The 12,254-nt window shown below is 39.0% G+C and overlaps 1 protein-coding gene across 4 annotated transcripts in view; it reads left to right on the top strand.

Annotated features, from left to right (window-relative positions):
- Window positions 1-3,697: 3,697 nt before the first annotated feature.
- dusp12 (dual specificity phosphatase 12) overlaps window positions 3,698-12,254 on the top strand; it is a 35,072-nt gene continuing 26,515 nt past the window's right edge. For 2 of the 4 annotated variants that reach the window (XM_034183655.1, XM_034183654.1), the window contains exons 1-4: window positions 3,709-3,841; window positions 8,678-8,942; window positions 10,140-10,253; window positions 12,029-12,147. In XM_034183655.1, coding sequence (XP_034039546.1) covers window positions 8,680-8,942; window positions 10,140-10,253; window positions 12,029-12,147 — 496 coding nt within the window. In that variant the 5' untranslated portion in view covers window positions 3,709-3,841; window positions 8,678-8,679. Of the gene's footprint in view, window positions 3,842-8,677; window positions 8,943-10,139; window positions 10,254-12,028; window positions 12,148-12,254 lie in introns of those variants that run through there. The other 2 variants (XM_034183656.1, XM_034183657.1) reach the window with 2 other exon arrangements.

Consider the following 12,254-nt stretch of genomic DNA (forward strand, 5'->3'; position numbering starts at 1 on the left):
ACACACACACACACACACACACACACACACACACACACACACACACACACACACACACACACACACACACACACACACACACACACACACAAAGCAGAGATAGAGTTTATAATATTATTACAACCACGACTACATTCCACTTATGTTGGAAAGTGATAGTCGAAAGGCTAAAGTGGTAAGTTTGTAAAAGAGGTGACTGTAGAAATAACTAATGGCTCTTGGGCGGTGTCCTTAATCCCCAAGTTGCTCCTGGTGCAGTTGAGTGCCGTGCATGGCAGCACCCTGACACGTGTGTGTGTGTGTGTGTGTGTGTGTGTGTGTGTGTGTGTGTGTGTGTGTGTGTGTGTGTGTGTGTGTGTGTGTGTGTGTGTGTGTGTGTGTGTGTGTGTGTGTGTGAGTGAGTTGTTAGCTAGCTTAGGGTTTTTGTTAACACCACCTATTGCAGAATTCTCCCTGCCACCGTACTACATGGTATTAATGTAGTTAAAACATTATATAAGGTAATTCATACAGTATAATTAGCAATTTAATTATTTTTTATTTTATTATTTTGTAGTGCATTTTGGCAATATATGGATTCAGCCAGCACTGCCCCTCGTCACCAGTCCTGATCATGATGTTCATGGACAGGATCTCAAGGGACCGGAGGGTGTCCAGTTTGGTGCCCTGAGAGTCAGGCGCTTCTTCAGTCACAGTTTTGTGGTGGAGTGGCACCGGCAAAGGCACTGCTGAAGAGAAAACCTATTTCTGTTTCTGAGAAGGCATTGTACTGTGGGGATTCTTCTGTGCTGCAAGGGAGGCTTGTTATGTTTGAGGGCTTCCTGATTGCAGTAAAATACCTGAAAATTCTGGAGAAAGAAAGAAAGAAAGAAAGAAAGAAAAAACCATGTGGTCCATCAGAAAATTGAGACTTGGAAGATTTGTCTTCCACCAAGCCAATGAGGTTAACCACAAAGGCAGTTTCCACAGGAATGGCCTAAAAATAATGTTGATAATGTTTTACACTTGCCAAATCAAAGTCTGGATCATAATTTTATGAGAATTTGTGGCTGTACTTGAAAAAGACAGCCATCCCCACCCAATCTGACAGAACTTGATTTTGCAGATAAATGAGGAAAAAACTGCAGTGTCCAAGGGAGCAAAGCAGATAGAGATCTGCCCACACAAACCACACACTGTTATTAACACTAAAAGTGCACAAATATAGAACTAATTTACAGAAGCACACACATATAGTATAGTACAATGATATTAGGGAACCTTAAATTTTGGACAAATGGGATGCCTGAGGAGTGGAGATAAAGTGTGCTGGTTCCTGTTTTTAAGAACAAGGGTGATATGCAGAGCTGCAGTAACTACAGAGGCATAAAGTTGATCAGCCACAGCATGAAGTTATGGGAAAGAGAAGTAGAAGCTAGGCTTAGAAAACAGTGAGCATAAATATGGTTTGATGCCGAGAAAGAGTACTACAGATGCAATATTTGCTCTGAGAATACTGATGGAGAAGTACAGAGGTCAGGAGGAGTTACATTGTGTGTTTGTGGATTTAGAGAAAGCTTATGATAGGGTCCCAAGAGATGAGTTGTGGTATTGTATGAGGAATACTGGAGTGGCAGAGAAGTACGTCAGGGTAGTACAGGATATGTACAAGGATAGTGTGACAATGGTGAGATCACAATAGGAATGATGGACGCATTCAAGGTGGAGGTGGGATTACAGCAAGGATCAGCTCTGCGTCCTTTCTTGTTCACAATGGTGATGGACAGGTTGATGGACGAAATCACACAGAAGTCTCCATGAACTATGATGTTTGCAGATGACGTTGTGATCTGTAGTGAGAGTAGAGAGCAGGTTGAGTCGAGCCTGGAAAGGTGGAGATATGCTCTGGAGAGCAGAGAATGAAAGCCAGGAGTAAGACTACATGAGTACATGTGTGTGAATGAGAGGGACCCCAGTGGAATAGTGCGGTTAGGAGGAGTAGAAGTAGTGAAACTCGATGAGTTAAAATAGTTGGGGTCAGCTGTCCAAAGTAATGGAGACTGTGGTAGAGAAGTGAAGAAGAGAGTGTAGGCAGGGTGCAGTGGGTGGCAAGAGTAATCTGTGTCTGAAGAATATCAGCAAAAGTGAAGGGGCAAGTTTACAAGACAATAGTGAGACCAACTATGTTATACGGCTTTGAGACGGTGGCACTAACAAAAAGACAGGAGCTAAAGATGTTGTGATTCTCTTTGGGAATAATGAAGATGGACAAGATTAGGAATGACCATATCAGAGGGATCGCTTAGGTGGGGTGGTTTGGAGACAAAGTCAGAGAGGTGAGATTGAGATGGTTTGGATGTGCAGAGGAGGGACCCAGGTTATATAGGGAGAAGGATGCTGAGGATGGAGCCACCAGGCAGGAAGAGAAGAGGGAGGCCAAAGAGGAGGTTTATTGATGTGGTGAGGGAGGACATGCAGGTGGTTGGTATGACAGAGGAAGATGCAGAGAACAGGGTGAGATGAAAACCATTGATCTGCTGTGGCGACCCCTAACAGGAGCAACCAAAACAAGAAGAAATACAGCATTAGTCTATTTTTCCTTTTCACTGGAATATTTGTGGTTCTCCTGGATCAAGATGAAGATCCAGTTGTTCAATGAGTCCCTGGACTTGGCCATCAAGTGTATTTGTATGCAGTGAATGTGCAGAGACTCGCTTATGTCGGCAGTGACATTCATATGTCTGGGTCCTCGGCCTTTGAGATCAGGAGACACCTGCGAAGAGCTTATGGAGTCATGAGAACGCTGGACAGAAACTATGTAGGACAAAGAAGGTCCATGTCTTTAGGATCCCGGTGCTTATTGCCTAATTGTATGATTGACATAACAGGAACTGGATGTCTTTGATAGTGGTACTCGATTTCTTCTGGGGTACCACTGAATGACTTTGTCAAATGAGTAGTTACTTCTAGGAAAAATCAAAGGAGGAGCTATGACATTTTGGCCGTTTGGCACATTTTTTTTATGGGAACAATCCAGCAAGCAGGTGCTTCAGCATGGAGGAATGTCTACATTTTTATGTAGTCCAAATATTCTGCAAGCTACATAGGTCATGTATGAATAAACACTTTGTTATTGTTGTTTTAATTTTATGTCATGCAGTCTTTTAACAATATCATAAATGAGGTAGGCAAAGCTTTTGCAATTCATCAAACATTTGTGTGTCTGAATCAAGTGAGTAATATGTTGATGTGTAAGACATGGATAGTTTATATGAGATAACTGAGGGCAAGATTATCAAAACATTTTTTATTCAAGAAAACATTTTGTTCAAGATTGGATTTAAAGAATCAACATTTTGTCAAATGCACACAAAAAATGGACTTAAGCGTTATTAACATTTCCAAGATAAGAATAATAAAAGAAAAGAAACATTTAAACCGTATTTACCATGAATAACAACATAAAGACAAACACATTTTCCTACCAACAAACGAATGAATCTGATTGCACTTAATTCTGGGAGAAATATGGCATAAGTGTCGGTATAAAACTGATTGAAGACCAGCGGGATGTATCCCGTTCAATTTTAGCGAAGGTTCTGGCTCGAAATAGCAGAGCGCAATGACACGGCATTTTATCGAAGTGAAGAATGAAAAGTAATTTAATCAAAGAAGACAAAAGAAAAAAAACGCCCAAGCATCAAGGTAAAACCCACGTGACCTAATCGCGTCGGTACATGCTTCGAAGCATTGATGATTCGAATCCCGAGGTTTGAAAACACCACACCACCACAAAGGACAGCAACAGAAAAAGACAACTTTCAGTTTCAGGACTAAAACGTTTATTGAACTCACTAGCAAGGTGAGTTATTATGCTCGACTGTCAGCATTACAGACATAGTCTAAACATATTGGAAAAGCGTCAATTTGAGACTGTTCTCTGGCAGTTTTAAAAGTCCTCAAATGATAGTTGGCCTCGCTCTCATGTCTGTACTTATACTGTATAAACTCATAGAGCTTTACACAAACAATTATTTGTTAAGTTTTGTCGGAGATGATTGTGAAAACACGTTTGTAAAAATTCTTCTTCTTCGGGGAATTACGGGTCAAGTTTTTGTGGACTGCCATCTTCTGGAGACTTCTGTAAAGTTAGAAAGATATTCACAGATTCGAAGTTCACGGCTCAATAGATCTGAAAAGAAACGTTGTAGAAAGACAAACACCACTGGTTTCTAACCTCAGGAAGGTAGACAACGAGCTACAACCTTATTTTTTATCCATATGAGTCGTCCTCTGAGTTGAAAAAAATAACGCTGATCTGAACGGGCCTCCGGCAGAGAAACGGAAGCTTAGGGACCGTCTACAAAGTGCATACATGGGAAAAAAACACCAGAAAGTTATTGAATAAATCATTGTAATAAGGAGTGATGTCACCAAATTCACTGCACACATCAGTGGGGTCCTGCTGATTATACTACAGAGCTCAGTTTGGGGAAAAAGTAATTTTTAAAAATTTTGGAGAATTTTTAATTGTTTAAATTTTCAATAGCATCAAAGTCATAAGGCGTAGTGACACAAAATTCATTGCACACAACAGTGGTGTCCTGCTGATTATACAACCCCTGGCAAAAATTATGGAATCACCGGCCTCGGAGGAGGTTCATTCAGTTGTTTAATTTCGTAGAAAAAAAGCAGATCACAGACATGACACAAAACTAAAGTCATTTCAAATGGCAACTTTCTGGCTTTAAGAAACACTATAAGAAATCAAGAAAAAAAAAGATTGTGGCAGTCAGTAATGGTTACTTTTTTAGACCAAGCAGAGGAAAAAAAAAAATGGAATCACTCAATTCTGAGGAAAGAATTATGGAATCACCCTGTAAATTTTCATCCCCAAAACTAACACCTGCATCATATCAGATCTGCTCATTAGTCTGCATCTAAAAAGGAGTGAACACACCTTGGAGAGCTGTTGCACCAAGTGGACTGACATGAATCATGGCTCCAACACGAGAGATGTCAATTGAAACAAAAGAGAGGATTATCAAACTCTTAAAAGAGGGTAAATCATCACGCAATGTTGCAAAAGATGTTGGTTGTTCACAGTCAGCTGTGTCTAAACTCTGGACCAAATACAAACAACATGGGAAGGTTGTTAAAGGCAAACATACTGGTAGACCAAGGAAGACATCAAAGCGTCAAGACAGAAAACTTAAAGCAATATGTCTCAAAAATCGAAAAATGTACAACAAAACAAATGAGGAACGAATGGGAGGAAACTGGAGTTAACGTCTGTGACCAAACTGTAAGAAACTGCCTAAAGGAAATGGGATTTACATACAGAAAAGCTAAACGAAAGGCATCATTAACACCTAAACAGAACAAAACAAGGTTACAATGGGCTAAGGAAAAGCAATCGTGGACTGTGGATGACTGGATGAAAGTCATATTCAGTGATGAATCTCGAATCTGCATTGGGCAAGGTGATGATGCTGGAACTTTTGTTTGGTGCCTTTCCAATGAGATTTATAAAGATGACTGCCTGAAGAGAACATGTACATTTCCACAGTCATTGATGATATGGGGCTGCATGTCAGGTAAAGGCACTGGGGAGATGGCTGTCATTACATCATCAATAAATGCAATGTTTATGTTGATATTTTGGACAATTGAAAGGATGTTTGGGGATGATGAAATCATTTTTCAAGATGATAATGCATCTTGCCATAGAGCAAAAACTGCAAAAACATTCCTTGCAAAAAGACACATAGGGTCAATGTCAATGAGCAGATCTGATTTGATGCAGGTGTTAATTTGGGGGATGAAAATTTACAGGGTGATTCCATAATTTTTTCCTCAGAATTGAGTGATTCCATATTTTTTTCCTCTGCTTGGTCTAAAAAAATAACCGTTACTGACTGCCACAATCTCTTTTTCTTGATTTCTTATAGTGTTTCTTAAAGCCAGAAAGTTGCCATTTGAAATGACTAGTTTTGTGTCATGTCTGTGATCTGCTTTTTTTCTACAAAATTAAACAACTGAATGAACATCCTCTGAGGCCGGTGATTCCATAATTTTTGCCAGGAGTTGTACTACAACACTCACTTTTGGAAAAAGTCATTCTCCAAAATTTTGGAGAATTTTTTATTGCTTAAATTTTCAATAGCATCAAAGTCATAAGGTGTAGTGACACAAAATTTACTGCACACAACAGTGGTGTCCTGCTGATTATACTACAACACTCACTTTTGGAAAAAGTCATTCAAAAATTTTGGAGAATTCTATTTTTGTTTAAATTTTCTATAGCATCAAAGTCATAAGGTGTGGTGTCACCAGATTCACTGCACACAACAGTGGTGTCCTGTTGATTATACTACAACACTCTCCAAAATTTTTGAGAATGACTTTTTCCAAAAGTGAGTGTTGTAGTATAATCAGCAGGACACCACTGTTGTGCAGTGAATTTTGTGTCACTACACCTTATGACTTTGACGCTATTGAAAATTTAAACAATCAAAAATTCTCCAAAATTTTTGAGAATGACTTTTTCCAAAAGTGAGTATTGTAGTATAATCAGGAAGATACCATTATTGTGTGCAGTGAATTTGGTGACACCACACCTTGTGACTTTGATGCTATTGAAAATTTAATCAATAAAAAATTCTCCAAAATTTTTGAGAATGACTTTTTCCAAAAGTGAGTGTTGTAGTATAATCAGCAGGACACCACTGTTGTGTGCAGTGAATTTGGCGACACCACACCTTATGACTTTGATGCTATTGAAAATGTAAACAATCAAAAATTCTTCAAAATTTTTGAAAATGACTTTTTCCAAAAGTGAGTGTTGTAGTATAATCAGCAGGACACCACTGTTGTGTGCAGTAAATTTTGTGTCACTACACCTTATGACTTTGATGCTATTGAAAATTTAAGCAATCAAAAATTCTCCAAAATTTTTGAAAATGACTTTTTCCAAAAGTGAGTGTTGTAGTATAATCAGCAGGACACCGCTGTTGTGTGCAGTAAATTTTGTGTCACTACACCTTATGACTTTGATGCTATTGAAAATTTAAACAATAAAAAATTCTCCAAAATTTTTGAGAATGACTTTTTCCAGAAGTGAGTGTTGTAGTATAATCAGCAGGACACCACTGTTGTGTGCAGTAAATTTTGTGTCACTACACCTTATGACTTTGATGCTATTGAAAATAAAAACAATTAAAAATTCTCCAAAATTTTTAAAAATTACTTTTTCCCCAAACTGAGCTCTGTAGTATAATCAGCAGGACCCCACTGATGTGTGCAGTGAATTTGGTGACATCACTCCTTATTACAATGATTTATTCAATAACTTTCTGGTGTCTTTTTTTTTCATGTGTGCACTTTGTAGACGGTCCCTAAGCTTCGTTTCTCTGCCAGCTGCCCGTTCAGATCAGTGTTATTTTTTTCAACTCAGAGGACGACTCATATGGATAAAAATAAGGTTGTAGCTCGTTGCCTACCTTCCTGAGGTTTGAAACCAGTGGTGTTTGTCTTTCTACAACGTTTCTTTTCAGATCTATTGAGCCATGAACTTCGAATCTGTGAATATCTTTCTAACTTTACCGAAGTCTTCTGGAGGTCCTCCACAGATAAAGAAATAATGATAAAAACAGTACACGTATCTTGTGACTTTTTTTTTTTTTCATTGTTTGTAGTATCTATCATTTTTTGCAACATGTGTAGTTTGGCTGATGTAGTTTCTTCATAGTTCCTGATCATTTGTTGGATGCTTAATAAGTTGCTGAACATCATGACTGCTTGCAGCAGAGAAAGTCTCCCTGACTTCAGGTGAATTCTGAGTTGTCTCCCTGACTTCAGGTGAATTCTGAGTTCTAAGATTTTGTCCGCTGCACTCTTCAGCATTTATATGGACTGGGATTTGAAGGATCTTGGCGTCCAATGGCTTAGGTGTTTATTTATTTATTTATTTATTTTTCCTGAGTAGGGCAGATTATCAAAGATGCTGAGAAATTCACCTATTTTGGTAGGGACATTTATATCTCTGTGAGTTCAACCAATGGAATAGAAAGATGTCTGTGAATAGTTGATGGATTCCTTCAGGCACTGCACTGATGTGAATGACAGAACTGGTACCTTTACAGAAGGATAGTTCCGGTACTGTTCCTAAGGCCATGCAGTGCGTTTCCTTTCATTGTTGAGATCTACAGAACCTAGGCAAATCTATGTTGATGGCATGTAACAAATGACTGTGGCAAATACAAGGGATGATTGAGAAGTTTTAAAGCCTGACCCAGAAAAAAAATAAGGTGTGGTTCTCAATCTTTTGTATTCTGAGACACCAACCTTTCTTTAAAATGTGTGGAGTTATGACTCACTGGGTGAATTGTTGAGAAATGTTGGTTTCTCAAAATGCGAAAGATGGTGAACCTTCTGGATGTGATCGGAGAAACTGGGAATGGTTCTACATTTTCTTCTTGCATCACCAGCCACAGCTTCGTGGTGAGTGGAGCATAGAAAGAAGGAAGAAACAGGCCAAATCTAAGGTTTAGTTTTTCCCATTTACCACTGTATAATTGGCAGAGTAACAGACAAAAGTTGTACTGTGCACGGTTACTCTAATCAGCCAGCACCTTTGGAGTGGTCTTGGTTACTTGCTGTCTATGAAGAAAACACTTGTCTTTTTCTCTCCCTCCAGTCATGCTCCTTATAGATCCATGTCTTTACATTGGGACTGCAGCTGACCTCAATGACAGCCAAGCACTGGTCCAGGCAGCTGTCACTCATATCCTGTCTGTGGACTCAGTAGACCCCACCTCTCTGCTTCCTGCTGATGGGACATTCTGCAGGAAATGGGTAAATGTATTGGATGAAGTAACATCTGACCTCCTAAGTCACATGGATGACTGCTATCTGTTTATTCGGGAAGCTGTTGATGGAGACGGGGCTGTACTTGTTCACTGGTAAGGTTCAGAGGTCAATAGGTTACCCTAGGTTACAGACACACACACACTTCTTCAGGGACTGTAATCATGCATTCAGTATACCTGGCCTGTTCTATTTATTTACAGGGACTGCAACTCCTGGCACACAGCACTTTATCTATAGAGGTGCCATGCATACAGCACTTTTTGATATCCCCTGCTGCATTTCTCTGCCTACTGTATTCTCTGTGTATATAGTTGAAGGTGTATTTTGTTCCTTTGTCTTAAATTATTGTATGAGGTTTTATGCTAGACAAGGTGAAGCTGCAATTTAAAGTTTGTTGAATTTTATTCATTGACACTAAAAGGCATCTTGGTCATTTGTTGTATTCTTCATTATTTCCCCTTGTTCAGCTTCTAGTCTATTATTGAGTCATGACATCAAAGTTGAATTAAAAAGTGCTATTGCAAATTTGTTTTAAGTTTATTATGACTGTTATCCCTAAAGAAAGTTTACATGAGGAGTTACTTTACAGTGGCGTGGCACTGAACATTTTCATACAAGAAAACAGGTCATGTCTTTTTTTGTCACTTATATTTTATTAAGCTTTATACAAATTTTGTACAGAACAAACAATAAGTAAACATGTCTGGGTAACACATTGCTAATTGTTTTTCTTATAAGAGTGCCATTTTTCCAGTTTTTTGACCATTTGTGGTTAGAAAACAGGTCATGTCTAAGCTTGAGCCTCTCATTTCTTCTTGCAAACTGTAGCTGAAATTTCAGGTTTTCTTCTTAAGCAAATCTTTCTCTGTTCCACTCCCCCATGAAGCTGTATTACTGATGATACAACAGTCAAAATTTGTCATTGGTGTCCTTGTGGCTTCTGTTACTACTCTCCTCAGTTTTTTTGTGAACCACCTACTCCAGACAGATTTTCTATGCACTTCCATCGTGTTTGTATTTCTTAATGACTGACGTAAATGAAGTCCAAAATATATTCAAGTGACTTGAATATGTTCATGTATCCATCCCCTGATTTTTCAAAAGAAAACTGTAAAAGTGATGATTTAGTTGTTATATTTATGCATGCCATTGTTATGTTTGTCTTTTATATTTTTAATTAATTTATGTCATGTTCTAGACATTAGTTTTCACTGTGACTTTAAACTGCATCACTTTAGAAAATTTAATATAGAGAAGCCACTAAAGGTGTGTTTGTTTGCGTGTTTCAGCCAGGCCGGGCGGAGTCGTAGTGCTACTGTTGTAACTGCTTATCTAATGAAGAGATACCAGCTGGACTTCACTGAGGCGTACCACAGACTGAAAAGTGTCAAATGTGATGTACAGTAAGCAGAGTATTTGTGTTTCTTGTTTCTGCACTGCATGTTTCACCGCGTTTGTACACCAGCAGTTCATCCTGATTGGCTGTCATGAGTGTCTTGAGTTGATCAGTGACCATTTTATACTTGCAGCCCTTTTCCTGAGATGAAGTTTCACTTACCAAAAGTGAAGACTTGTCTTTTGTTAAAATCTTAGTCATTAATTTTCTGTACCCACTTATTCCAATTAAAGGTCCCGGGAGAGCTGGAGACTACACTGTGGACATGTTGCCAGTCCATCGCAGGGCCACATATAGCAGACAAACACATTTGTATCCTGACTCTTAGAGTCATCACCTCACCTAAACTGTATGTCTTTGGAAGTGGGCACCTGGTGGGAACCCATGTGAACACGGGGAGAGTACGCAAACACCGCACAGAAAGGTCCAGGTGAGAAGTGATGCCACCACCTTCAAGCTGCGAAGCAACAGTGCTAACCACCAAGACACAGTGCTGCTCCCCATCTTATAGTCACAGACATGAAAAATAAAAATACAATAAAAAAAAAAAAAAACATTTCAGTAATGGGAAAAGTCACATGACTGCTATCCAGTTATAACCAGAACTCAATTTTCTGGTTTTCAATTTTCCAAACTCTTCTCAACAAAACTCACAAAGAGCTCTGATCCACAGGATGCAGATTATAAAGATAATTCTAAAACAAAAAAGCTGTTGGATCAGATGGCAAACTTTATATAACACATTCAGCATAACGTGTACTTTCATGGTGATTCTGTCAGATGACCACCAGTAAGATCAGCTGTATGTATCGTTTAAGGAAAACAAATAAAAATACAAGCCCATTAGTGCCCTGTAAAATAACTTCTAAAAAAAAATAGTTACTGCACAATAGATGGTGTGTGGGGGGAAATCTATTATGAAAGACAAATGATGTGGAAAGACTGAGTTGGCTGTAGTAAATACACAGCAGAAATACTGCAGATGTAAGTACATATACGTTTGTAAGGCCCAGTAGTTCACCAACTCAGCTGTCAGGAGGTGCTCACACAACATATTCAGTGTAAAACAGTTGTCTTTGGAACATCCATACAGCACTGCAATGCTGATGTGAGGGCTGCAGAGGCACTGAAATGATTAACAATTTCTTAATGAATGGATATTTTTTTGTGTGTGTGTGCTAGCACTGTTTTCGCGAGCATTATTAAAAATATTTTTTCTGCCTGGTGGAGGTTGCACTATTACAGGGAAAACCCTGAAACTGTTTGCCATAGGCAGGCTAGGCCGAATCATGGCACTATCATGCAAATTAATTTGTGCCGTCCTAACACCCCCCCTAATATGCAAATCAAAAGACAATGGCCAGTAAGAGGTCATGATTTTTGACTTTCATTGTGATTTGTGCTTAGAGATATCACCAAAGGAAAACTGCAAGATGATGTATTTTGTATTTTCTGTTTGGGATTGGCTGCGTCTTAACAGATTTCCTTAAAGTGGTTTGAAGGTTTTTACAAATTTCAAAGTGTAAATTTTGTACTGGTTTACTGGTCCCTATCATGGAACACCTCCTTCCTCTACTCTACTGTGTACATTTGGGCATTTGTTGTAGGCCTGTAATGGAGCCACAACATGACCGTGTAGATCCCATGTCAGACATTAAAAGTGTCCTCGAATGTACTCATATACAGTACTGAGTGAGACAGTGAGCCTGTGCTGTGTGGATGAATACTATAATTATTGAATAAAGGACAGACTGGCAGGTAATTGTACACGTGCGTGTGTAGGATCAACAGAGGTTTTGAAGAGCAGCTTCATCTCTATGAGAGCATGCAGTGTGAAGTGGACATGTCTAGTCCTCTGTACAAACAGTACAGACTGACCAAGCTCACTGAGACATACCCTGGTAATCACACACACAAATCACTACCATCTTTGAGAAGATGTATTACTTAGGAACATTTTTGCTAAACAGCCATCACTCTTGCACTGTGTTTTTACATATCGCTTGGG

Source organism: Thalassophryne amazonica, chromosome 12 (assembly GCF_902500255.1).
Source record: "Thalassophryne amazonica chromosome 12, fThaAma1.1, whole genome shotgun sequence".
Classification (NCBI taxonomy): domain Eukaryota; kingdom Metazoa; phylum Chordata; class Actinopteri; order Batrachoidiformes; family Batrachoididae; genus Thalassophryne; species Thalassophryne amazonica.